The following is a 27650-nucleotide window of genomic DNA, read 5'->3' on the forward strand; positions in this document are numbered from 1 at the left end:
GATTATAGTGTAAGCTCCAAAACTTTGCTAATAGGTGTCCCTTGTATTTTCAGTGTTCATTGTCTATGCATTAAATACCATCTATGGACATTCATGTTTTGCTCTGTTCATGCACGAAAGCACTAACTTAGGCTTTTTGTTGACCTTCCTCATATAGACTTTTGCGCAATTTTCTTCCTTATAAAAATGTTCATGTTCCGCAGTTAAATGGTGTAAATAAATACTGATCAATCAGAATATCCCTTCTCCCAAAGATGTTTGCCCACCAGGATATACTGGAGAGCCCCCAAGGAGTTTAGAAAAGTAGGAGAGAGGAGTTACTATGTTTTGAATTGAAGTCTGAATCCTGGTCAGATGTGTGAACAAGTAGAACACTGCCTGAAGCAAGTAGAGATCAGGTCCTGGTCTGACACAGTTTTAACCTGTTTTCATTATCACATATAAAATCAAATTTTAACTGCCTTCTAATTTTTATGTACTTGTAAACTTGCCTATCATCTGTTGGGCATGAAGGTAGCTCAGTTAAACAATTGACATGTATGACATATTATATACAGACATATACAGACATCAACATGATTTAAGGTACATATAAAATAAAATTAAAAATATATATGCTGCATTCTTGAAAGATTAGAACTATGTACTGAACTGTAACTGGAATCAGGATACATGCCAAAAGACAGACAGTACTATTGTTGTTGAAGCTGGAATTGAAGCTGTGACCTTGACCATATGTTCAAATGACACTACCAAAATTGCATGGCCCAAGAAAATGCAGATGTCCATGGCTGAATATTAAATTACTGCAAAATTTTAATGCAGTATAAATTCGACACAGCAAGTACATTACCAGAAGTAAAATGCTTCAGTCCAGTGTGAATAATATTTGTTGACGATTAAGAAATGGTCCTTGACAGTTGGTTGAAAAAAGATCCTTTATTTATGTAAGTATGAATTCATGCTACAGACTGACCTGAAGCAAAGCCTGAAGCCCAGGCTAGGTCAGAATATGACTGTTTGGTTGAAAGCTGGTGAAGCTAACAAATGCTACAGCAAAAAACCTGGATTGCTCAGAACTTTTCATTAAAAAATAGTGCTCTTTAACAATATCTTAAAGTGCTTATATCTTGTTCTGTTATCTGTATAAGACATCAGTTTAGATACTCAGGTGGTTTCTGGATTGAGAATTGACATTGAGATCAGTTAAAGAATGAAAATTGGTAGATAGTTGTGATACCAGCATATTTGTCTTCTTTGTCCCATTATGCACTCAAAAAACACCCCAAAGAAATTATCTGAATGGAATGGAAATTGGTAGATGTGATGTACAGGTATAGACAAATAAATGATTATAATTCCAAAAATTTTGAATGATTTATTCAAGAGAAAGATCTTCAGAAATTGAGCAAGTCAGTAACGTGTTGGTCCACCTCTGGCCTTTATGTAAGCAGTTATTTAGCTTTGCAGTGATTGACAGAGTTGTTAAATGTCTTCCTGAGGAATATTGTGCCAAATTTTATTTATTTGGCATGTTAGACTGTCAAAATCATGAGCTGGTTGAAGGGCCCTGCCCATAATGTTCCAAGCGATTTCATTTGGGAAGAGAGTCAGCAAACTTGCTGGCTAAGGTAGGGTTTGACAAGCACAAAGACGAGCAGTAGAAATTCTCGCTGTGTGCGGGTTGGCATTATATTGCTGAACTGTAAGCCCAGAATTTCTGGCCATGAAGGGCAACAAAATGAGGCATAGAATATCATCGACTGCCACTGCGCTGTAAGGGTGTAGCAGATGACGAACAAAGGGATCCTGATATGAAAAGAAATGGCACCCCAGACTATCGCTCCTGGTTGTCAGGCCATATGGTAGGTGACAGTGAGTTTGGTATCTCAACCACTGTCCTGACATGTCTTGGCTGGTCATTAGGGCTCAGTTCAAAGCGGAACTCATCAGTGAAGGCAATTCTGCTCCATTCAATGAGATTCGAGCCCAAAGATGCAGCTGGAGATGCCCTGGGTAGCCGTGGAATGCTAACCTGACTGTCACCCACCACACGACCCTCCAGCCAGGAGTGATGGTCTAGGGTGCCATTTGTTTTCATAGCAGGACCCCTTTGCTCATCACCCATGGCACCCTTACAGCACAGCGATATATCGATGATATTCTACACCTCATTTTGTTGCCTTTCATGCCAAACCATCCTAGGCTTGCATTTCAGCAAGCTAATGCCCACCCACACATGGCGATAGTTTCTACTGCTTGTCTTTGTGCTTACCAAACTCTACCTTGGCGATCTAGGTTGCTGGAAAGCTCTCCAGTTGAGAACATGTGAAGCATTATGGGCATGGCCCATCAACCATCTTGGGATTTTGGCAATCAAACACAACAGTTGCACAGCATTTGACACAATATTCCTCAGGGGGGACATCCAGCAACCCTTATCAATCAGTTCTAAACCGAATAACTGCTTGCATATGAGCCAGAGGTGGACCAACACGTTATTGACTTGCTCAGTTTGTGAAGCTCTTTCTGTTGAATTAATCATCCATTTTTTCTGAAACAATTGTTTGTCTGTACATGCACATACATCTACAGATTTCCATCCCATTGGGAGAATTCCTTCATGTTGCATCATTTGTTAGTGTATGTAAGAGGTACATGGTGTGTGATGGGATGTTTCCATTTCTGTGCTTGTGAATTTTCTCATTCTCATTTTTAAATCACTTTCGATACATTCATTTCATGCCACAAGCCATTAGTTTTTCATTATATCAGTTTCTTAATTCATATCCCCATGTCATGTAAAAAAATTTGAACATGAAACACTCCAATCGGCAGACATCAGGTGCAACTGCTAAATCCTACTGCAAACACACAAAATGTTGTCTCCCTCTTCCCACCCCACCCAGAAAGCAAGACTATGAATGCAATCACAAACACTCTTTGAAACAAAAGTTGTGATCAAAATCATATTATTGTAAAGTATGTTGAAGCATTGCATGAGAACTCTCATTTTGAGGGCGAGAGATAGATATTGTTACACCTCCTTACCGGAACAAAAATGTGTGTCTTGTAGAGTCGAGCTTACAGTTATTTATCTGTATGCATACATATACACTTCATAATCTAAAACTGTATGATAATTAGAACACAGATGTTGACTTAAAATAATTGACTGACATCATGTCTAGTTTAAACACTAAGTTATGTGCTATTTGAAAGTCTGCTCACTGGTTCACTCATTGGCTTGTTGTGTAAATCTGAATTTATGTAACTTGGTCATCAAAGAACTAACATCAATGATGCAGCGAACCTTCCTAATCAGTCCCATTAAACATTTGCGAATCATTGAAAGTGGATACCACGTCCAGTTTACTGCTGGCAGCCTTGTCAGCCTGTTTTGATTGAATTCCTTGTGTATTACCTGTATGCTTAAATATTTGTTTCAGCCCCAGCATCAATGACATCACCATCTATGAATTCAACGCAGAATGGCGATCCTCAAATCATAAAAGCCCAACAATCAAAAATTGAAAGTATAAAGAACTGGAGTATTTCAACATACAAATGTACAAAGCAGCTTATGTTTGAAAAATTGGGAAAAACTTCAAGAACTGTGGATAAAGGTGAGAATTTCAATAAATGTAAAGTCAGTTTGAATATTTTCAATAATAAAATGACCGAATTCTTGTATCCCATAGTTGAGGTAAGCTTCTGGTCTGAGAGCCACTAAGCTGTGTGTAATGGAATAAAATAATAGTTATGATTAAACCTCAAATGTGTAATGCAGTTATCATGTAGATGGTTACAGTATCGTAGTACTACTCCATGGCTTTTATATGAAATATCAAGTACATGGAGATCGGTAGATTTAATTATTCCTTCAATTTTTTGACAATTTGATGCAGCTTTCCAAGTGGTTTACTCATTCATATACATGTTTTTTATTTCTGTTAACAGTGCCATTACCAATTTTGAATACTCTAAATCCACAAATACACATTGTTCATATGAAAAGTTGTTTTGTTTCTGAATTTATATTGGCATATGTGCTTCATAGTTTACTTGAGTGCTTTTCTAATGTGGGTTTAGCAACTTTTATCTTTTCAAATTTGTTTTTAATCATCATCACTGTAATCTGTATTATTTCAGTGTTTTGCAGTGCTCGAGCAGTTAGCAAAAAATATATACTTGAATGATATTACCCTTACAATTAAGCAAATAATCAGTGTCTCACGTCTCTCACTCCTAAGCACTGGTATTATCTGGCTCCTAATAATTATAATGCTTCCATATACTGCTTATGTCGGTTATGATTTATGGTTAAATATTGGATGATGCTGAACTCTGATGACTGAATCTAACCTGAAAATTGTACATAACATGAAGTTATATAGTTTGCAGTTATATTTAATAATCAATAGAGTGAGTCCTGTAAAATTGAATGGATTATTTTTCTGTTAGCTGTTTATTCCCTTTCATAATCTTGAATTTTTTTGGATAATATTGTGATTGAAAATGTTTGATGAAATAACTGAGAACTCTATGGCATGAGAAAAGTTAATTTGTGTAAAATAACTTTTGTTTTATTGCTAGTATCCTGCTTTGACATAAGTCTTCAATAAAAATTAGTTAGAAAGAGTTTAGCGTTGTTTTTCACATGTTTAGTAGATATGGAACCAATTAATGATGTCAGTGTTTCATTGTTTCTAAGTTAATATGTTTGCATTTTGGTGCTGTAGTTTATGAATAGTATCATAATGACCACTTCATAATTGTTTACTGCATTTACTGGTGGTTCAGCTTTGTTGTAGGTATCTTTTTCTGGACAGTACATAGTGAAGTGGCACAGCTGTAAGACACTGGCCTCACATTCAGCGCTAACTGGTTTCAAATCTCTGCCAGGTCTTTCAGCTTTACATTTAAGTCAAATTTCGAAAAGGACAGCCAATTTTCTTCTCCCTGTTGTCTACATTAAACTTAGGCACAATTGTAATAACTTGATCATGACTGTGGCATTAATCTCTGATGTTTCTTATTGATTTTTGACTTCATTTTGATAATGTTAAAGTTTAATTTCAAAAGAAATACAGTCTTGGTTGCAGGGAAACAATACTTTTATCGACATGTTTTGCCCTTCTGGGGCATTATCAGAAGATCTGCAAGGAAAAGAAAATAGTATTCATCAGGGTATGGTCCTGTCCTGCAGAGCTTTACTGGAAGTTTAAAAGATTTACTAAAGACCATACTTTAATATACAACAAAATTTGTTTTTGTCACATCTGTGGGGACCATCACTTCCAACATACTATGAGAAATTGATACAACTACCTATACTTACTTCCAAACTTTACTTTTAAAAAAGGAAGTTTAAATCTGGATTTAAGTAATAAACATTTATAAAAATTGGTTGTGCATGCTTCTTAAAGTACATGTCTGGTGCTAACTATTTGTAGTTAAAACAGGGTGCTATTCAGATGAACATTTTAAAAACTGATAGCACAGAGTCGTAGTAAGTTTGGTTTCTGGTAATCAGCTGGTCATTAAGGACTAACTCTTCATCTATATGCGAGTTCTTTACTATCTTAATTTCCTTAAGGTGGTTTCTCTTTTTGCCTGTTGGAACTTGGTGCAAGATTTGAAGATGATGTAACACAGGTAGTTGGTGCCCGCTTTTTTTAAATGTTCTGCAAATGCAGATCATTGCTTCACCTCCCCATTCATAGTAAGGAAACTAGATTTAAGTGTTCTACCTGTCAGCCCTTAGTAGTCCTTTGGGCATTCATAATATTACAGTTTATACATGCCTGAGGCAGCATATTTATTGCATTACAGCTGTTCATTGTGTATGTAGCGGTGTTGGATTTTATCCTGGGCTGTGAATGTTATTCTGCCATCATAATTTTTGAAGAGTTGCTGAAATTGATATGAGATGTTCCCCAGAAAAGGAAGAACAATGAACTTCATCTTTGGTGCTGTAGGGTTCACTACTACTTTCTTATTTATTATTGCTATTTGGTCTTTAAACAGCTTACCTACTAATTTAAGGTTATAGCCATTATTTTTAGCCACATGATTCACGTTACTTAGCTCGTGGTTGATAGCTGCTGGGCCTAGTGTATGTCACACAGACAGTCGATCATTGATTTGAAAAACTCAACTTATGTTGCTAGGGGAGGCATGCATCACCTGTGGTAGGTTTATGGTAAATGTAAAATACAATACAATTACCTGTAAGCTGGATTTCTAAATCCATGTAGTTGTGATCCCTGCCTGGACTAATAATCTAGTGAGTGAAGTTCATTTTTGGGTGTAGAGCATTAAATTCATCTCTCAGTAGGGGAATGCTTTCATTAGAGCCTTCAGAAACAATTATTACATTGAAACTTCCTGGCAGATTAAAACTGTGTGCCGGACCGAGACTCGAACTCGGGACCTTTGCCTTTCGCAGGCAAGTGCTCTACTGAGCACTTGTCTGTGAAAGGCAAAGGATCCGAGTTTGAGTCTCGGTCCGACACACAGTTTTAATCTGCCTGGAAGTTTCATATCAGCGCACAATCCGCTGCAGAGTGAAAATCTCATTCTGGAAATTATTACATTGTCAGCATAATGACAGTAGAACAGAATTTATTTACTAAGACCAGGGCCTTCACTAAAATATTTACATTCAAAAGGCAAGGCAACCGGTATGACAACTACCCATCAATAATACATCCTCCAATTTATACATGTGATTATTAAAAGAGTAATCATTGTATGTCATTACTACCCTAAGCAGTGAAATCAATTCTGGAACCTCATCGGTTTTGAGTTGACCGTGATTGAAAAGATTTTTTTGTGTAACAGTTATCGTATCCTCTACATGAAGCCTCTTTATGTCGAACACTTTGGTGGTAACACCCTGTCTTTCAGTTTCTCAACCAAATCATTTCTGTTGGAGATATAAAAATTGTGTTCGTGAATGAACGTTTTATGTATTAATTGCAACAGAAATATGGAGGAAGATTTACCAGGATTGCATATCCCATTCACTATAGGACGTATAGAGGGGTCTTGCTTGTGTGTCTTAATTTGCACATGAAGACCAGGTGCTTTCAGAGTCATTGCTTTCATTCTGCGTTGATTATCTGGGCTAATTATGTTATTGCAGCCTACAAGGCATGTTTTATGCTTCTTCACATAATTGTATGGTGGATCATACTATATTTGTTTGATGTTATTTGCTCCAAAAAACCTTATCGTCTTAGCAATAATTCTTATATATAACGACCACAGTATTACCGTTATCCGTTCGGACAATCATCACTTCACCAGACTTAAGCTTTTTGTTGATAGAACTCATTATTGCATAGTCTTTATTCTTGGACTTAGTTTGGAAGGCTTTCTCTATCAGATTGGTAGCTTTAATGCTATTCTGAGTTTTTCAGTCTTCTTATAGACTGCACTGTCCAAGGCTATTTTTAAGTCAACTACTGACTCTGTGGCTACCCTGTCATTTAATTGTGGCTGAATATTGTGGTTGGTTGGTTTTTTGGGGAAGGAGACCAGACAGCGAGGTCATCAGTCTCATCGGATTAGGGAAGGACGGGGAAGGAAGTCGGCCGTGCCCTTTGAAAGGAACCATCCCAGCATTTGCCTGGAGCGATTTAGGGAAATCATGGAAAACCTAAATCAGGATGGCCGGACGCGGGATTGAACCGTCGTCCTCCCGAATGCCTGAATATTGTGATTAATTCTGTTGCTCAATAGTTCTTTCTGCCGCACATTAAATTTGATGTTTATTAAATTTACTTTGTGTTCAGTGAATGGAAGTACTTCATTCTTATTGCGTGTATGACTGTGGGCTGACTGGCAGTAAACTTTCCTAGCTTTCAAATTTTCTGGCAGTGTCCTTGTGTAATCAGCTGACTACTTACCCAAATTGTAACATTTAGAACCCTCAGCATTTCATCTAACTCACTGTCATTAAATAGCTTTGCTATGCCCATATAGGCAACTAAAGCAAAAACTGTAAGCATATCGTTTTCTTTATAGAGGCATCTGATTTTGTTGTTGGTAAGTATTCTAGCACATTTTTGCATGGATCTGTTAAGATATTGGTTCATAGGTATTTGTGAATGTAAATAGGAATGTGATTCTTCAATTTCTCCAGGCATATTTTAAGACGAAATAAATCTGTTTGTTAAATATTATGCTTAAAACCCACGGTTTGATTGTAATCAGTTTACTAGTAACGTTATTGTAGGTAAACACTCTTAATTTGATTATGTGGCAGTGTACTCTAGTGTGTAATCCATGTTAATACATGTGGCAGCCGTTTCACCGACAAATTAGGGCAGCACTGCCTGTGCTAAATAGCAGATACATAAAGTACTATATGCACATTAATTAATTACTTCTTTTTTTTTTAAGTAAAGTTTTCAAGTGAGTACAGGTAACTGTATCAATTTCTTGCAGTATGTTAGAAGTAATGGTAAGGAGGCGAATAATGCGCACCAGATAGGAGAACATTACCTAGCCAACTGACAAGTGAACAGCATGTGTTATGCATGAAAACTTGAAATGAGTTATTGCTTAATGTACAGATTATGTTACATGGTTTCACAACCTGTAAGTGTGGTCCCATGCCAGCTCTGCTTTTTCAACTAACTCTGATGTGTTTGAGGTAAGGTTTGCAGCGAGTATAAATCTTTTCATGGTTTTCTGCGACACCTTAGTTCTCAGTAGCTGAATTATACCATTCTTTGCCCAGCAGGTACAAGCAATGGTCCCCATAGATGTGATGAATACAGATTTTTGCAGTATATGGAAGTAAGGTCCTTAGTAAATCATTCTAATTTCCAGTAAAGCTCTGTAGGACAGGACCATACCCTGAGGAATGCTATTTTCTTTTTCTTACAGGTTTTCTGATGATGTCCCACAAGGGCGAAACCCATCAGTAAAAGTATTGTTCCCTCTGCAACCAAGATTATTTTACTTTCGTAATACTGCCCATGGGTGCTGTACCTGATACGCCATGGAGTGGGAAGAATGGTTAAAATTTGAAATACCAGTCTGAAAATGCATCTCCCCCCCTCCCTCCCCCCACCACACACACACACACACACACACACACACACACACACACACACACAAAATCACTAGTGCAATTGTTCACATTGCTAATTTCAAATAATAAAAGTTATCGGCTTTTTTTTTTCTTTTTGTACAGAATTGGAGGCTCAGATTGAACAGCTGCGAGACACTCAACGGAAGTATTCAAACATCTTGAGACTGTCTCGAGCCCTTGCCAGTCATTTCTATCATGTTGTACAAACTCAGGTAAGAAAACTCATCATTAGTTACTCACAGTTTAAAATACGATAACCTCATACTCTATCCCATTTGTCATTTCTCAAAAGTGAATGCGTCTGCTATAAGTTTCAGGTTGAGAGGTTTTGTTTTTATTCATCTATATTGATTGCAGTTTCATTTTTTAAATTCTTTTTGTTGCAAGTAAAAAGACAGTTTGGAATGGAAAGGCAGCTCAGGTAATAACAGGACCACATTCTGTGAAGGGGGAACCACATACAGCCGGCCGGAGTGGCCAAGCGGTTCTAGGCGCTACAGTCTGAAACCGCGTGACCGCTACGGTCACAGGTTCGAATCCTGCCTCGGGCATGGATGTGTGTGGTGTCCTTAGGTTAGTTAGGTTTAAGTAGTTCTAAGTTCTAGGGGACTTATGACCTCAGCAGTTGAGTCCCATACTGCTCAGAGCCATTTGAACCATTTTGAACCACATACAAGACACTTGAGTAATTATTGTGTACTGCTCCAGCATTTGAAATCTTTCCCAAGGCTTGATGGCAGACATTGAACAAATCCACATACCAACTACTTGGTTCATAACAGGTCAGTATAGACCATGTAAAAGTGTAACAGCAATCCTCAGGGAACTTACATGGGAATCTTAAGAAGGATGGGACTATGTTCTCGAAAAATGCTGTTTGGTAAAGTTAGAGAATCAGTATTGGAAAGAAGACTGTAGGACAATTCTTGTACCTCCATTGTGTATCTTGCATAGGGATTGTGAGAATATGAGAGTAAGGTGCACACCAAGGTGTATAGATCTTTTTTGCCCTTGACTCCATATGCAGTTGAAGTAGGATAGAAAATGACGAATACTGATATGAAATTTCTTGTCATGCACTGTATTGTAGCATGTGGAGTTACACTTTACAGATGAAGCCAATGATTATAAATAGGTTATTTTTCAGTAATAGATGGCAAGATATGAGCCTGAGTCAGAATATAGCCTTGATTTAGCTGTAAAAATCAGCATCTTGAAGTGGAAAGTTTAAGTTCACTTTTACATAAAAGATATGGGTAGTCTTCCATTGTAGGTTCCAGGAAGTGTGATACGATGGTAAATGCAATATTGGCAACTGTAGCAATATTGCAACTCCACTTTGAGGAGTATATGAGGCAGGAGAAACATAGTGCAATTGACTTTAGTTTTAAGTGTGAGCAATTAGCAGACATACATCTGAGGATGAAGACTAAATATAGGGTTTCCTGTTTGCCACCTCAGTATGAATCACTCTCATTGCTCAAAATTTTTATGTTAACATCCATTGATACATTGTTCTCTATATGCCTATACACTGCTACTGCTGCTGCTACTACTACTACTATTACTACAAAATTTTGCTTCATTAAATTGAGTGATAAGTGAGAGGCTAATCAGGTAACATATAGTGAAATTGATACAGAATTGAAAATTAGTCATGTGTCTATGGACTTTGTCTTTAACGATTTGCTAGATGGCCATAAAGTTTCTACGTGGCAGAGACCAAAACATCTTACCTCTCAGTTAACGGGATGTCATATGGATGCCTTTGAAATTTAGCTACAAGTTTTTGAGACTGCAGGACTTTGTTTCTTTAAATGTATTGGTGCTGTTGATGGCTATTGGGCACACTACATTAACCAGCACCCAAACAAACAAATAAGGAGTTAAACGTTTGTCTTTGGTAAACCCCAAGAAACCCTGTAAACTGTTGATTGTGCCCTTTTGCCACTGCACGGATGTAGTCCTGCACCATTGTATGCCTAGAGAACATACAGTAAATAGTGAATCATATTGTGATCTACTGATGGCAACTTCAAACATGCAATGAGGTCAAAACATTTCAGTTTGCTGGACACAGCTATACAATTATGTCTCTCCTAAGAGTCTTCTGGTACATTTTCTCTGGTGCTTCGGCAGATATTTGCAATTTTGTTTTTGCAGCGTGTAATAGGAGTCAGGCCAAACAAATACTGCTCGTCACATCTTTCATCCAACACCCTGCGTCAATGGAAAGCGTCGGTTTGTTTCCCCATTACAAACAAAATGATCTTTAAAGTGGAATTTTATTTGTCCATTTTACAGAGCGGTCCCCAATTAGTCTGATGCAATATTCTTTTTACCAGTGTATGTTAACAGGAACAGTAAAATATAAGGAATAATGAGTACTCCAGCAGCGACATACCACCTTCGCCTGCGCAGAATGCTAAATCGTGCAAAAGTGCAATAGTGCTGATTATTCTTTGTGTTTCACTGTTCCTGTTAATACATATCAGTGAAATGAACATCGCACTAGATTAATCTGGTAGTGCTCTATTGAACTGGCATATAAATTTCCAATTTCAAAATTGTTTTGTTTGAAACAGGAAACAAACTACTATATTGTGTCAATGCTGGCTTTCGTAAGAAAGAGGTGATGAGGAAAATTGTTTGGGATGACACCAGCTACACATTGCAAGAACAAAAAAGAACAAAATTGCAAATATCCCCCTGAAATACCAAAATACCAGAGAAAATGTCCCTGACAACTCTTAGGAAAGACACGCTGTATATATTTTTTCCTCTCATGTGGCACTGAGATATCAGTAAAATAGTAAGAGACTTGGGTCGACGGCATTAGAGGCAGTGGTGAATACATTTATCAAATCTGTCATAAATATTTCATGAATAAAGCATTTATTCAATTTATATTGTGACTCTGATTCATATTTTCTTATATGGAATTGACATAAGAGAGATTCAATCTTACACATCACGCGTGACATTCTCCCACCTAAAGTATCTCAGCTCTTGTTGATAAACACCTCCAACCAGTTTCACACAGATGTGCTTTCCATATGGATGACATGAACCATTTCCTTTTTCAACCATCAACTATCCCCACGCTCTTACCACCCGGATTGCTACACGTCATTGTTTGCACCACCTTCCTACACACATCATCTCCCATGCCCTTGGTCTGGCCACTGTCAAACACTACCTCCCAACGCTACCTTCTGACTCTAAAACCACCATCTTAATCTTTATATGTCTAAACTACCTTTATCCACACACATAACTATTTGTTCATTGTGGGGAAGATATACAAACAAACCAGCAGCGCGGCCTTGAACACCTACATGGCACCCATCTGTGCCAATCAGTTTATGGGCCATTTAGAGGAAACCTTCCTAGTCTCCCAAAAACCTTGTCTGTTTCAGGGTCATTGGCAATATCTTCACAATTTGGACATGTAATCATTCCACCACAGCTCCAACACCTACTTTTCCATTTGCTTCATTGTATCTACCTCAGTGCAGTGCACAACTTTCCTGGACATTGACCTCCCCCTCTGATGGGTTTAATTAAACCTCCATTTTTGTAAAGCAAACACTACAACATTGCAGTTTTAGGTTTAGGATGTTTGAACTATGGTTTTGGGGTAAAGTTGGGCATGAACAACCTCGTTTGACACTGCCAAAACTGGCAAGCATTTGCTCAGTAGCCAGCACTGACCGATAAGAGTACTCCACTTTGCTTTGTGTTGTGTGTTGCTCATTGTTTTCTTTTCTACTTTTGAAATGAATGAATGAATGAATGAATGAATGAATGACTAATGCTGGTCCTTCACTGAGTTCAAGTAGGGCTCCCATGACACCAGAAGGGATCAGGAAGCCCAATGACTATGTTTTTGCGGAAACACAAATCTTGGATGTAGACTGCCAACCCTGCGAGAAGGAGATGGGGGTTTAATGCCAGATCTAAAAAACACTTGAGATGTTCATATCGCCACTATAGAGGGTCCTAGCAAGACTAGATTTATTTTTGGAGGAGACCGATCAGGTACTACAACATACATAAAATATTAGATTATTTCATTAAAACTTGAACAAGATAGAATACTTAACTTGGAAACAGTCAGTGTCCATAAGAATGTCACTTATGTATTTGTTACTGCCATTGTACTGTATAATTTATCACTTGACCCCATATGGAATGATAATCTCATCTCAGTGCACGATTTACTATAAACTTCGACACAGTTGTGACTTGTAATACAACTAGTGCTGCTGAATCTGAAGTAAGATGATGCAGTTGTAAATGCTGACTGCAGAATTGCAAAGTGGGCTGAGTGGCATTGTAGCGGCATTGTACTCTGATGTGGGTCACTCTTCAGGCAGTGGCGGTGTATGGAACATCTTGAAGACAATGTTACATCAGGCAGTGACTGTCCTTACTTGTGGTTCCGCCATGAGACGTTCCAATTTTGTCATGGACCTCGTTCTTCAGACAACACCACACAAGACATGTTTTCCACACTGTTCCTCACCCCTCAGGCAGTTGTACATTCTTGTTTGTTTACTCTCACAACTGACTGCCATGTTAAATGTTTGTTTTATACCAAGACCACTAACCAGTAACAGTACCTGCATTTTGATAGCTGCCATCCCTTCCCATCCGGAAAGTTACTCCCTTGTACTCTGACTAACTGTAGACAGTGCATCTGCAGTGATGAGAAGTTCCTCCCCAGTATGCTGAAAGTCTTGCTAAGGTCTTCACAGACAGGTATTACCTCCCCCACCAAATCTAGTCTGCAGCCAGACTTTCCACACCATATCCACCACATGCCCTTATTCTCTGATAACCCCAGCAACCAGTCCACAAAGAAACACTCCTCCTACAGCCCCCAAAAAAATCATCCCATTATCACCCCAGACTGAAACAAGTGAACCATATCCTTCACCAGGGCATCTGTTTATCATCATATCCTGAAATGAAGAACGTCCTATCCACAGTCCTTGCCATACTTCTGAAAGCGGTATTCTTATGCCCAATCTACAAAATATCCTAGTCCACATTTTATTAGTTGTGTGTACCATAGTTAGATATGCTATCGATATTCCTATATTCAATAAGTACCATATGTCACAGTATGTGCTGCTCAAGCTCTCTCCGGACTTGGAAACAGCCTCCTGTTACGGTTCTAAAATGTAAAGGATCCAATTATGACTGTTTGTCACAATCTTCAAAATAATAGGTGCACCTAAATTACAGAACAGGATTCCTGTGGAGTGGTAACATTTGAGCATCTGTACACTGTTAGTGCACTGAAGGAAGGTGGTCTTTGGGACTCTAGGTGGGGTACAGCATATTCACACAGAGTTGATTTTGGCATGAAAGGGGCAGAATGGAGACGCATCTAATTTCCACCAGGGGTGGGTCTTTGGAATATGGCTATTTTGGTTAATCGTACATAATCACTGTGTTAGTAATATTGAGAACAAATGTGTCCAAGGTGACTGTGGCATACAAAGCTAATAACAGACATCAGTAAAGAGTAATAACAACTGAAAACAAATTCTCGGCAGTTCGGATTGTTAAACAGTGATTAACATTGCCACAGAAAACCATATGTGATGAGGCCCAAATTATATCACGGTATAATTAACATACTGAACAGCCAACTTATGAAATCACTACATCATATGCACAGCACAGAGTATATATTCAGAACTTTCTGGAAGTCCATTGATCAAACCCATAACAGTATCAGCTACTATGATAAACTGACGAATAAGTCAAAGTGTCTGACTAGTGCACTCATTCTGCTTATCTGTGGTATTATTATTGGAGGTAACGTGCAAATTAGAGGTCAGCCAGATTAAATTTAGCAGGCCGTTATTTGACTGACACTGACTGATGCACTCTGGGTGGCTATTCTCAGTACTGTCATACAAGGCTATGAAAAAATGAAGGAGGCACTCATTTGCAAAGAATAGTGAACAGGCTTCCACACTATCTTTTGTGGTATATTTTACATGTCACATAATGTGACCACCACCTGTGTTCAATGTCAAAATGCAATAACCACTCACAGTGCAGTGTGTATGAAGCATGTCAGCGGGATGCAGAAAACAGTGCAGTTGTTGTTGTAACACAGAAACAATGATTTATATGACGTCCAAAATAGCATGATAATTGGCTTTCAGGTCAAGGGTGGTAGCATTCCCAAAACGGCTATGCTCATAAACTGTTCGTGTGCCCCCTATGGCTAAAGTATACTGTCTATTGTAAAATGGCACTACCCAGAATCAGTGCTGAGGCAACTGTGGTGCACCGCAGGCCATAGATGATATGGTTAGATGATGGCTGCGGAAATGTGTTTTGGGTGAATAGACGAGCAACTGTAAAGCAACTGACTGCCCAGATAACCAAGGTGCTACCAACAGTGTCTCTTCAGTGTTTCTACATATCAGCCTCTGCAGCAGATGCTTGCTTCTGTACCCATGCTGACTGCTGTTCATCAGTGACAAAGGCTGGAATTTGCATGGGAGTGGTGACAGGTAGCCATTTCAGATGAGTCACACTTTGTGCTCCATCGAACAGAAAGCAAATACCCTGCAACATTCATCAGAAGGGTCCAGGCTACAGGAGGGAGCATTATGGTCTGGAAAATGTTTTTGTGGCATTCCCTGGTGATATTGTCATTGTAAAAGTCACAGTTGATCAACACAAGTATGTACTTTTGTTTTTTCCTGGCACAATGGCATCTACCAGCAGGACAATGCAACATGTCACAGCTCACAGTGTACACGCGTGGTTGGAAGAGCACCAGGATTAATTTACTACACACTGCTGGCCACCAAATTTCCTGGATGTAAATGCAATTGAGAATCTGTGGGACCATCTCAATTCATTTGTTTGTGCCATGGATCCTCAACCAAGAAACCAACCAACAGCTGATCATGGCATGGTGTAGGCATGGCTCCACATTCCTGTCTGTACCTTCCAGAACCTCATTGACTCCCTTCCTGCTTTTTTTTGCAGTGGTCCTCATAGGAAAATGTGGTTATTCAGGATTTTATTTGAATTTACTAGAAATATGTAACTGTTTCCATATAAGTATTTTGTTGAAATAAATTCTTTATTCACACCATTTTCTACTTGAGGTATTGTAAAGCACACAGATGAGTTCGGACACATCTCCATAATAGGTACACAAAAAAATTACATACCATGCTAGTTTAACATAGTATGACCATAAGTTGACACTTTCTCAGATATATCTGTGTGAACCAATCTGAGTAGACTTATTGTTTTGAGGTTATGCCAATCCGTGGCTATGCAATGTAAACTTGCATGGCTTGTGATTTCTAGTGTTTACTAGTTGTAAGGAAGTGTCCACTTCCTTCTACTCTGCTTGTCAATAATCTAAAGTAAAAACTGGCCAACAGTATTGAATAGATAGAGTCTGTCTTTCCACCAAAAAGCCTTTGTGGAAGTAGTTATGTCCTCCTTTGAATTTATTTAGACTGTGATGCTCAACAAGAAGTAGTAAATTTCTCTTAACTCTTATTGTGCTTTGGAATTCTGTTGCCACTACCACCAAGGATTGCACTGTTGAGAGGATTAATTCTTCCAACAATACTGAACGCATACTTCAGCACAGTTGTAGGTTTTTCGTGACTGGTCTCTCATTATGCTTTTGCCCCCGTTATGCTTTTGCCTTTTATTTTTTGGGAGAGTCTGATCATTTGCAATACACTAACAATTTTCTGATATAGCTACAGATATCTGGCTGAACAGTTGTCTGCCGGCCGAAGTGGCCGTGCGGTTAAAGGCGCTGCAGTCTGGAACCGCAAGACCGCTACGGTCGCAGGTTCGAATCCTGCCTCGGGCATGGATGTTTGTGATGTCCTTAAGTTAGTTAGGTTTAACTAGTTCTAAGTTCTAGGGGACTAATGACCTCAGCAGTTGAGTCCCATAGTGCTCAGAGCCAACAGTTGTCCAAAACCAGCACTCAGCAAGGTAAACTGAGTGGTGTTCAGCCAAACGGCTGTTAGGGCATGGCATTTAGAGTAAGTGGACTGTACTTTTAAACTACCATAATCCACCATGTTAACAATTCATACATACCAGATTCATCAGGTCAGACAGGATTAGTAACATTTTCCATTGCCATTTGTACACCAGACATGAATTACTTGAGGGAGACCATTTTGCCCATTCACAAGATACTAGAAAGAAAGAAAATTTTTTCTCCTCACCCACCGCCTCAGACTAGATGCCCAGGGACCTCAGTACATGAGAATAAAAATTTGTAATAAATTAAAAAGGAACAAGTTAATGTGGATGAATTTAGGTCCACTTAAAAGAAAGCTATATGAGGCACTGACACGGAAATGTTATTACAAAGTGGATGAATTAATTCAGGACAAATTGGAAATTTGTGCCAGATACAATGTGTCACATATTTCAAGAAATATCATTATATGGTTATTATTTATTAGTCTAAAAATCATTGTAACTGTATTATAAATTTTTGACATGTCTCCGGTACGCAAACCAAAGTGGATTGCAAATGTGCATCATAGGATGAATAAAACACAATTCCACATTCATAAGCATATGTACACCACTGCAAAAATTAAGATATAGACTAAGTGCTCAGTGCCTTTCAGTATATCAGGCAGTAATCACAAAATACCACCACATTGGTAGAGGAGGAGAAGAAGAAGAAGAAGAAGAAGAAGCAGGAGGAGGGAGGGAGGGAGAGAGAGAGAGAGAGAGAGAGAGAGAGAGAGAGAGAGAGAGATTGGGGGGGGGGGGGGGAGTTGTCACGACAGCTGTAGTTGCTGAACTCAGTAAACTTACAGTTGTGTACTTAGTGCCTAGTTACTTTTGTAAAATAAAATTTGAAATGGAGAGAGAGGGGGGGGGGGGGTATCCATACAGGTATGTTGCAAGTACAGTGGCAGTGAATAGTGTGAATTTTAGTTTCTTTGTATTTGTAGGATAATTCCATGTAATATGTAACAGCCACAATTTTTAAGGGATGAATATTGACTGTCACTTGAAGTAAAATGAGTACACTACCTCTCATTCAAGTGTGAGGAAACTAATAAAGCACTAAAAAAATTTCTTTCTTTCATATAATCTGGTATCACAACTTGATGCTGGAGTGTCTATTTATCCAATATTCATCATAGTTAATGTGATACTTGATGTTCAAGTAATCAGAACATAAAATTTGAAGCGTTTGTAGTGAAAATGTGGTCGCTCACTATTTTACTTTTGATTTATTTTAGGCAATATGTCACTCTGTACTAAATGTATCAAACCTATTGACATTGTTTTTAAAGTTGGAATGAAAGCCACATCTCACTACAGTGTGGAGAAAATAGAAGTAAAAGATGGTACCATGTGCAAGTAGCCTGCTGCCCAGTCAGAAACAGTTTGTGCAAGTAGACACAGATTTCTCAAATTACTTGTAGCCAATTTAGTGTTGCATAATGGAAAAACTGAAACACACATTATAATTAGGGCAAAGCTTCACAAAAGTTTCTTTGCGACTCTTCTCAGTTGTCATTTATTAAATGAATATGATTCATATTACATAATATGTTAGAGTGAACTTTTAGGTCTGGGCCTAATTCAAAACATTTATATAAACTAAATTTTAATGCAGCCTACTTTTTTATTTGAAGTAATAATTACTTTCAGGTTGAAAACATTAATGAAAACTGAACACTGATACAAACACTGATATTCCTGCAGTGCATCCTACAATGACTATTTCTGATGGAAGTGAAGTTGATTTACTAACGCAAAGCCCCAAAAAAGAAAAATAAAGAACTAAAATAAGTTTGCTGCAAAAACGAAGTTGCTTCATTGTCATCTGAAGCAACAAGCAATGGCAGCTTGTACCTGTGAACAGTAATGGATTTAAAAGCTTATGTGATAAGTTGTGAGCAGAAGGTTTACCACAGATTGTTTCCTTAACGTTTCCTTTCAAATATGTTTTCATTTAGTTGGTTAGATTACTTCAATTTCGTGAGAATGTCCATTTTCAGGTGAAGAATTAAACAGGTAACATTTTGCATTTAATTTGTTTCAATATGGTGCCAAGTTCAATACGTGACTTCATACAAGTCAAAGGAGCTGCCTTCTGCCTTCTGCTTTCCTTTCTGTATACTCTATATTCTGTGACAACATGATGGTCCATCCTATAATGTCTGTATGTAGCATTATGCTTCTGGGTGCAGGGAAAACATTTAGCATCGAGTCTCATGCTATTTTAGGTACAGTGATGGTATTTAGCTGCTGAGTTCCCTATAAGTGACATAAAGCAAACACAACAAGTATTACTCCAACAGTTGATAGTGATAGTTGTATGACTATATACATTTTTGTAGGGAAACACACAAGCAGAAACAGTGGCCCAGTGCCGCAGTTACCTCAGCATTGCCAGTTAGTGGTGTAGGCAGTGGCTGGAGCACAGGGCATGGAACAAAGACAGACAGCATATTGGAATCACCATGTAGTACTCTCCGTCTCTTTGTCCACAGATGAATCAATCAGCTGACTTCTTACTCGCACGTTACAATAAGAGGCAAAGAGAATGTCATCAGCATGTTACACTCTTTGAGTCCTGTCATTAGGGTGTAGACTCATAGTTATGTACCATTGCTCTATACACTCAGTCTGCAGCTATGGTACCTTCTTGCCCTTATTTTTTAAACCATGGTAACAGATTAGGTCTACAGTGTTAAAACTATGTATAAAGGCCATAAGAACAATAACTAAAAACAGTAATCAGGCTCATTGTAAAAAGTTGCTTAAAGAGTAGGGGATTGTAACTGAACCATTTGATTACATTAACCAATCCATTAGGCATAGTAAAATTAACATAAATAATGAACACACTAATATCTCTGTTCATTATTGTATAACAAGAACCAAGATTCACTTACAAGTACCAAGAAAAATTAAACAAAATCCTCAATATTTTCTATTATGAAATCAAAATGCACAATACATTGTCCAGGTAAATGAAAGAGATAATCAAAACAAATAAATACAAAGTAGTGGTTGGAAAAAAGAGTTAAGATTTTTAGACATTTTAAGAAGTTAAACGTGTGTCATTCCACAACATACTTTTAAAGCTCAGTGTGTGTTGTTGGAATATTGTGTGCCCAAGAACTGTGATGGAAAATGCTAATTATCTTTCATCATTTTGAAGGTATGGTGATAGTTTTTCAGGCAAGTAAATAGGAACACACAGTGAATGTAATTGAGATGTGGTGACAATGTTATGGTCCTGATGTCAGCCGGTGGGATTTGTGTGTAATGTTTGCAGTGATTAGTGATGGGTGAATAAATGTGTAACAGCAGTATTAGTACTAACTAAACCAAAAAGTAATTATACAATTCTATATTTCTCAACCTTTTATTGTGTTTTATTGTTGTATTAAGCTGACATCCCTAATGTTATTGTAATGTGATATGTGGATAAACAAACAACTAACCAACCAGCTTAGAGGGTTGGCTCTAGTTGCTACTATTGCCAGCCAGGATCAGTCACTTTGTTGCTGCCAGGCATTAGTAGAGAAAAGTGCCTGTAATTTTGGTTCCAACAGTGACAGCGTGTATATTTTTACCATCATGTTAGTCTCTGTAATACCTGCAACATGACACATCATCAGCGTTGAACATGATGCATTAAACCATGTTAAAGAACATCAGAGCAAGGACCAAGGAAATCCTTGGCACTTTTAATTTGGTGTGTGAAAGAAGGCGCTTTCCAACTAAGTGAAATCCACAATACTACATCTACATACATACTCTGCAATCCACCATACGGTGCATGGCTGAGGGTACCTCGTACCACAACTAGCATCTTCTCTCCCTGTTCCACTCCCAAACAGAATGAGGAAAAAATGACTGCCTATATGCCTCTGTATGAGCCCTAATCTCTCTTATCTTATCTTTGTGGTCTTTCCGCAAAATATAAGTTGGCGGCAGTAAAATTGTACTGCAGTCAGCCTCAAATGGTGGTTCTCTAAATTTCCTCAGTAGCGATTCACGAAAAGAACGCCTCCTTTCCTCCAGAGACTCCCACCCGAGTTCCTGAAGCATTTCCGTAACACTCGCATGATGATCAAACCTACCAGTAACAAATCTAGCAGCCCGCCTCTGAATTGCTTCTATGTCCTCCCTCAATCCGACCTGATAGGGATCCCAAACTCTCGAGCAGTACTCAACAATAGGTCGTATTAGTGTTTTATAAGCAATCTCCTTTACAGATGAACCACATCTTCCCAAAATTCTACCAATGAACCAAAGACAACTATCCACCTTCCCCACAACTGCCATTACATGCTTGTCCCACTTCATATCGCTTTGCAATGTTACGCCCAAATATTTAATCGACGTGACTGTTAAGCGCTACACTACTAATGGAGTATTCAAACATTATGGGATTCTTTTTCCTATTCATCTGCATTAATTTACATTTATCTATATTTAGAGTTAGCTGCCATTCTTTACACCAATCACAAATCCTGTCCAAGTCATCTTGTATCCTCCTGCAGTTACTCAACGACGACACCATCCCATACACCACAGCATCATCAGCAAACAGCCGCACATTGCTATCCACCCTATCCAAAAGATCCTTTATGTAGGTAGAAAACAACAGCGGACCTACCACACTTCCCTGGGGCACTCCAGAAGATACTGTGACCTCCGATGAACACTCACCATCGAGGATAACGTACTGGGTTCTCTTCCTTAAGAAGTCTTCGAGCCACTCACATATTTGGGAACCAATCCCATATGCTCGTACCTTAGTTAGGAGTCTGCAGTGGGGCACCGAGTCAAACGCTTTCCAGAAGTCAAGGAATATGGCATACGTCTGATACCCTTCATCCATGGTTTGCAAGATATCATGTGCAAAAAGGGCGAGTTGTGTTTCGCTTTCTAAAGCCGTGCTGATGCATGGACAGCAACTTCTCTGTCTCTAGGAAATTCATTATATTCGAACTGAGAATATGTTCAAGAATCCTGCAACAAACCGATGTTAAGGATATTGGTCTGTAATTGTGAGGATCCGTCCTTCTATCCTTCTTATATACAGGCGTCACCTGCGCTTTTTTCCAGTCGCTCGGGACTTTACGTTGGGCAGGCGATTCGCGATAAATGCAGGCTAAGTGAGGAACCAATGCAGTAAAGTACTATCTGTAAAACCGAATTGGAATCCCATCTGGACCTGGCGATTTATTTATTTTCAACCCATTCAGCTGCTTCACAACCCCAGGGATGTCTATCACTATGTCCTCCATACGGGAATCTGCCCGTGACTCAAATGGCGGTATGTTTGTACGATCCTCCTGCGTGAAAGACTTCTCAAATGCTAAATTTAAAATTTCAGCTTTCGTTTTGCTGTCTTCTGTTGCCAGGCCAGACTGATCAGTGAGTGACTGGATGGAAGCCTTCGACCCGCTTACCGATTTTACATAAGACCAGAATTTCCTTGGGTTTTCAGCAAGATCGTTTGCTAAGGTATGACGGTGGTAGTGGTTGTATGCTTTGTGCATTGCTCTTTTTACAGCAGCACGAATCTCTACTAACTTTTGCCTGTCCTCATCTTCCTGATCTTTCTTGTACTGGGAGTGCAACTGTCTTTGTTTCCTGAGCGTTCTCCGAATTGTGCTGTTAAACCACGGTGGGTCTTTTCCATCCGTAACCCACTTTTTTGGCATATACTTGTCCAATGCGTGATTTACAATGTGTTTAAAATTTGCCCATAATTCTTCCACATCCATCGTATCGGAAGTAAATGAAGTCGATTCATTTACTAAATGGGGTGCTAACAACTGCTTATCTGCTCTTTCTAGTAAGAATACTCTGCTAGCCTTCTTGACCAACTTTTTAACTTTCGTAACCATAGTCGTAATGACAACATCATGATCACTAATCCCTGTCTCAACACTGACACCGTCGATGAGGTCTGGTCTGTTCGTGGCTACCAGATCTAAAATATTTCCGTTACGCGTTGGCTGTCGATTTAGCTGCTCGAGACAGTTTTCGGATAATATGTTGAAAAGTAATGCACACAATGGCTTGTCTGTACCACCTGTAATGAATCCATAGACATCCCAGTCTATACTAGGTAGGTTGAAGTCACCTCCGACTAATATAGCATGGTCCGGGTACTTCTGCGATACATAGTGTAGACTCCCTTTGAATGATTCTAGAACTGTCACGGTGGAACCTGGTGGCCTGTAATAACACCCAACAATTAACTTTGTTTCTCCTAGCCCTGTTAAATGTGTCCAGATAACTTCACAATAACACTCTACTTCAATCTCAGTAGACACAATATTTTTGTCAACTGCAGTGAAGACACCACCTCCTATGGTGTCTAATCTGTCTTTCCGATACACGTTCCAACCCTCACTAAATATTTCAGAACTTCCTATCTCAGGGTTCAGCCAGGTATCAGTCCTGAGAATAATTTGCGCGCCACACGCTTCCTGGAGGGCAGTAAATTCAGGAACTTTATTCCGAACACTCTGAAAATTTACTGCTAATATCTTGATAGCTGAAGTGTCTTTACACTGAGCACATCCTGATTTCCCTGTCTGCATGTCAACTGGTGAGTGTTCATCAGGACACCTCGCACTACTGCCTCTAAAAAACCCCCATGTGCACGCCACAAGTACTCTGCTACCCGAGTAGCCGCTTCTTGTGTGTAGTGCACCCCTGACCTATCTAGCGGCATCCTACGATTCCCCACCGTATAGCACAAGTCTAGAAATCTGCAGCCAAGACCATCACAGGGTGAGACCATCCACTCGGCTCCAAACCAAAGGACCCCGATCCACTCTGGGAGCGATGCTGCAAATAGAGAGCTCTGCTTGCACATCGCGTGCGAGGCCAGTGGTCTTCACCAAATCCGCCAGCCGCCTCTACGAACTGAGGATCGCCTCAGAACCCAAGCGACAGGCATCATTGGTGCAAACGTGAGCAACTACTTGCAGACAACTGCATCCCCTACGCTCGATAGCCACAGGCAAGGCCACCTCCACATCTTGGATGAGGCCCCCCGGCAGACAAACCAAGTGCTCGTTGGAATTCTTTCCAGCCCTGTACACTATTTCCCTAAAGGGCTCCATCACCCGCCTAACGTTGGAGCTCCCAATAACCAGCAAGCCTTTGCTCCCGTGTGCCTGCTCGGGCTCTGCTGAAGGAGTGGCCACCTGCCCACTGACAGGATGAATGGGCGAGGCCAGCCTCCACATGGACCCTCCACCTCGAGCAACGCGAACGCGTTGCAGTCCGCTACTCACCCTGAGGTGAGGGCGGCCCAATGCGCCGAGTACACTAGAAGGTCGCAGCAAGCGACACATGGAGTGTCTCAAGCAACGCGCCAGACCCTCTGCCGTCGCTGCATCTCGAGGCAGCAGCCTGAAGGCGGCTGACCGTGGCCAACAGCGTGCTCAGCTGCTCGCAAACCGCGCCCAGTTCCTCCTGCACCTGCACACAGCACGCACACACCCTATCCATCCTACTGCTAATATCTAGACATATAGAGTTGCGACAAATAAAACAGCAATATGCAACTGCACAGTTGCGTCACCAGCGCCAGATGGAGCTGCAATATATGAACAGTTACTTACGAACCAAGCAATCAAATGACCATGACTATGCCACTATACAGATATTACAATGCAATCCTACCCCTGTCTTAGTACAAATGACAACCGCCTACACGGTGTTACACTATACCGTTATTAAAAATTGATACTACCCCTTTCTAACTCGAAAATACGCAAATATCCGAAAAATTTCACCATGCAAGCACACAAACACACAAAGTAATTTGAATTAAACCTGCGGAACTAAAACGAAAACCTGAATATACGACTAGTTTCTGCTACTGCTGCTCGCACACGTCTCTCTGCAAGCACAGATGAAATTGCACTGTCCTCTGTCTGCTGCTAACTAACTCTATGAAATAAACAGAAGGTGCCAGCTGTCCAAAACAAACAACTGACTAATGACTCCGTGAATTTATACTTTACAGCTATCAATAAGCAATATTACTCCTCTCAAATACGAGAATACACAAGGATTTTATGTAATTAAATATGCAAGCGCACAAACACTCGGAAAGAAATTAAGAATCAAACTACAAAACAAATATGAAAGCTAAATATATGACTCCCTACTGCACAGCGGCTGTTCACTTTTAATCCTCTTCCCAAAACTCTGGCAGGATTTTGTGATGAGTAGTTATTATAGCGTAACTCTCATTAGCTATGTCAGGAAGAAGTTGGAGTAAATGGTGAGGAACTGTCTTGTCTTAGTTTTGAAATTCAGAGGGTTCCTTAGTAACTTTCAGTGTGTCTTTAGGATATATCATTACACCATTGATAACCACACACTATTAGATGTGGTTGTACTACTGTCTCTTATATGCAAAGATCACCTGCTAGATGCCTTTTTCAATCTTGAAAAGGCTTGTGATATTTTTTTGTATGCAAGTTATATTTTTTGAATGCGCATCATCCATGGACATCTCCATGAGTAGAGATGCTGAACGAATTTTTTTAACATTATGTAGTTGGTCCTCCCCAAGTGCTATTTGATGTATTGACCAGTAATGTCATGTTAATTCCTTTCACCAAAGTAGTGGTGTCATTTGTTGAAAAAACGTTAGGAACCAATTGCACAAGAAAAATTTTATCTCTTTACCAGTTTCAGTCACCTAGTGCCCTTCTTTAGAAGACTGTACAGAAAAATATACCACAAATAAGTACAAGCTAGATAAGAATATTAGAAAATTTAAAAAGGAAAAGTTTAAAAATTTAAAGGAAAAGAGGTGGTACATTCTTAGAATTATCACATTATTATCGAGTGTCAAAAATAAGGAAGTGTATGCAGCGTAGTACTGTAGTAATATGTAATACTCTAATAAGATACTTTGATGCAGAAAGATCTTGTGATTGCTCACATGTGGATCATAGTACATGTACAGATGTGGTATACGGACACCAAACAACAAGTGTAGACATGACGCAAGAACTGAAGCTAATCTATTGATGAAATGCAATATTTTCAGGTTGGTCCCAGAGTGGGGGCTAACTTCATTACCAGGTAGATAGCCATTTATTGTTAAATATACTAAGCCATCTACAACGTGCAGGCAGGGATTCATTTTTGCTGTAGGTGGTTAGCCATATATAAGAAATGAGCTGTAGACATTGTATTCTTATAGTTACAGGTGTTTTACATTATAGTTACTATTAGTGTTTATGGTTAAGTAGTACTTTTAGTAATGTAACATCGGTCAGTCAGTCAAACCTATTGTATTTATTTCGTACAATTTGTATGAATGTCGCTGGGTAGAATAACTTCACAAAGTGCATTTACGACATTTTATACGTTCCTGAACTAGTTATTTCACTACAACAGAAGTATACTACCATGATCACATTTCTTTTCTTCTATAGTTATTTTGACCCTTCATCTTGGCTACTGATTAGGAATTTATTTCTGTACTTACTCCTGTTATTGCTTCAAGCTCCATTACACATCTTGCACATTGTTTACACAGATGTGTTTCCTGCAAATATGCTATTGACCTCTCTACATCAGTTCAGCAATGTGTTATAAAGCTTACCATACAATTGGTACGAATGTCGCTAGTTAGAATTATTTCATGAATCATATTTGTGATCTTGTATATGTTCCAGTACTAGTTGTTTCACTAAAATAGCAGTATACAATTGTGCCCATGCTTGCTTTCTTCTGTAGTCATTTTCTAATCCTTCATATTAGCTACTGACTGAGAATTGTTTCTCCAATTACTCCAGTTACAGCTTATGACCTCCTGATACGCTTCACACTTGGTTTCATTAATATGTAGGATTTTATGTATAGTTAATATGCTGGTTATGCACACTTACACTTTTGTCTTATATTTTATGCCAACTATAATTGTGTAAGTTATTGTTTTATTACTTTATCTTACTTTTAGCCCCACTGTGAGACTAATCTGAAGGTATGCATGTCATCAGCAGATTAGCTCCAATTCTCGCATGATGTTGTTGTTTGGTGTCCTTACACCATATTTGTGCATGTACTGCAATCCATATGTAAGCACTGATGCACTCATTTTGCTTTAATGCATTTCATTATTGTTCTTGTGTTCTTATAGGACTACAGTACTATCCTGCACACACCTGCTTATTTTTGACGTTCATAAATAATATCATAATTCTAAGTATGTGCCATTTCTTTAATTTTTTAAACTTTTCTTTCTTAAATTTTCTAGTATTCTTCTCTAGCTTGTACTTATTTGTGGTATATTTTTCTGCACAGTCTTATGATGAAGGGCACTAGGTGTCTGAAACTGGTAAAGAAATAAAATTTCTTTTGTACAGCTGATTGTTGATTTTTTGCAACAAGTGTAGTCACAGTTGCTGAAGATGGATAAAGTGTTAAAAGGATGGTGTCACGTAACATATTACCTTTAATGTTAACAGTTGTGATT

General features: G+C 39.0%; 1 protein-coding gene across 6 annotated transcripts in view; it reads left to right on the top strand.

Moving 5' to 3' along the window:
- Positions 1-27650, top strand: part of LOC126470207 (arfaptin-2) — a 59351-nt gene that overhangs the window by 9671 nt on the left and 22030 nt on the right. For all 6 annotated transcript variants that reach the window (XM_050097883.1, XM_050097880.1, XM_050097882.1 and 3 more), the window contains exons 3-4: positions 3450-3626; positions 9212-9321. In XM_050097883.1, the coding sequence (XP_049953840.1) occupies positions 3450-3626; positions 9212-9321 (287 nt within the window). The remainder of the gene's footprint in view (positions 1-3449; positions 3627-9211; positions 9322-27650) is intronic.

This window comes from Schistocerca serialis, chromosome 3 (assembly GCF_023864345.2).
Source record: "Schistocerca serialis cubense isolate TAMUIC-IGC-003099 chromosome 3, iqSchSeri2.2, whole genome shotgun sequence".
Lineage (NCBI taxonomy): Eukaryota > Metazoa > Arthropoda > Insecta > Orthoptera > Acrididae > Schistocerca > Schistocerca serialis.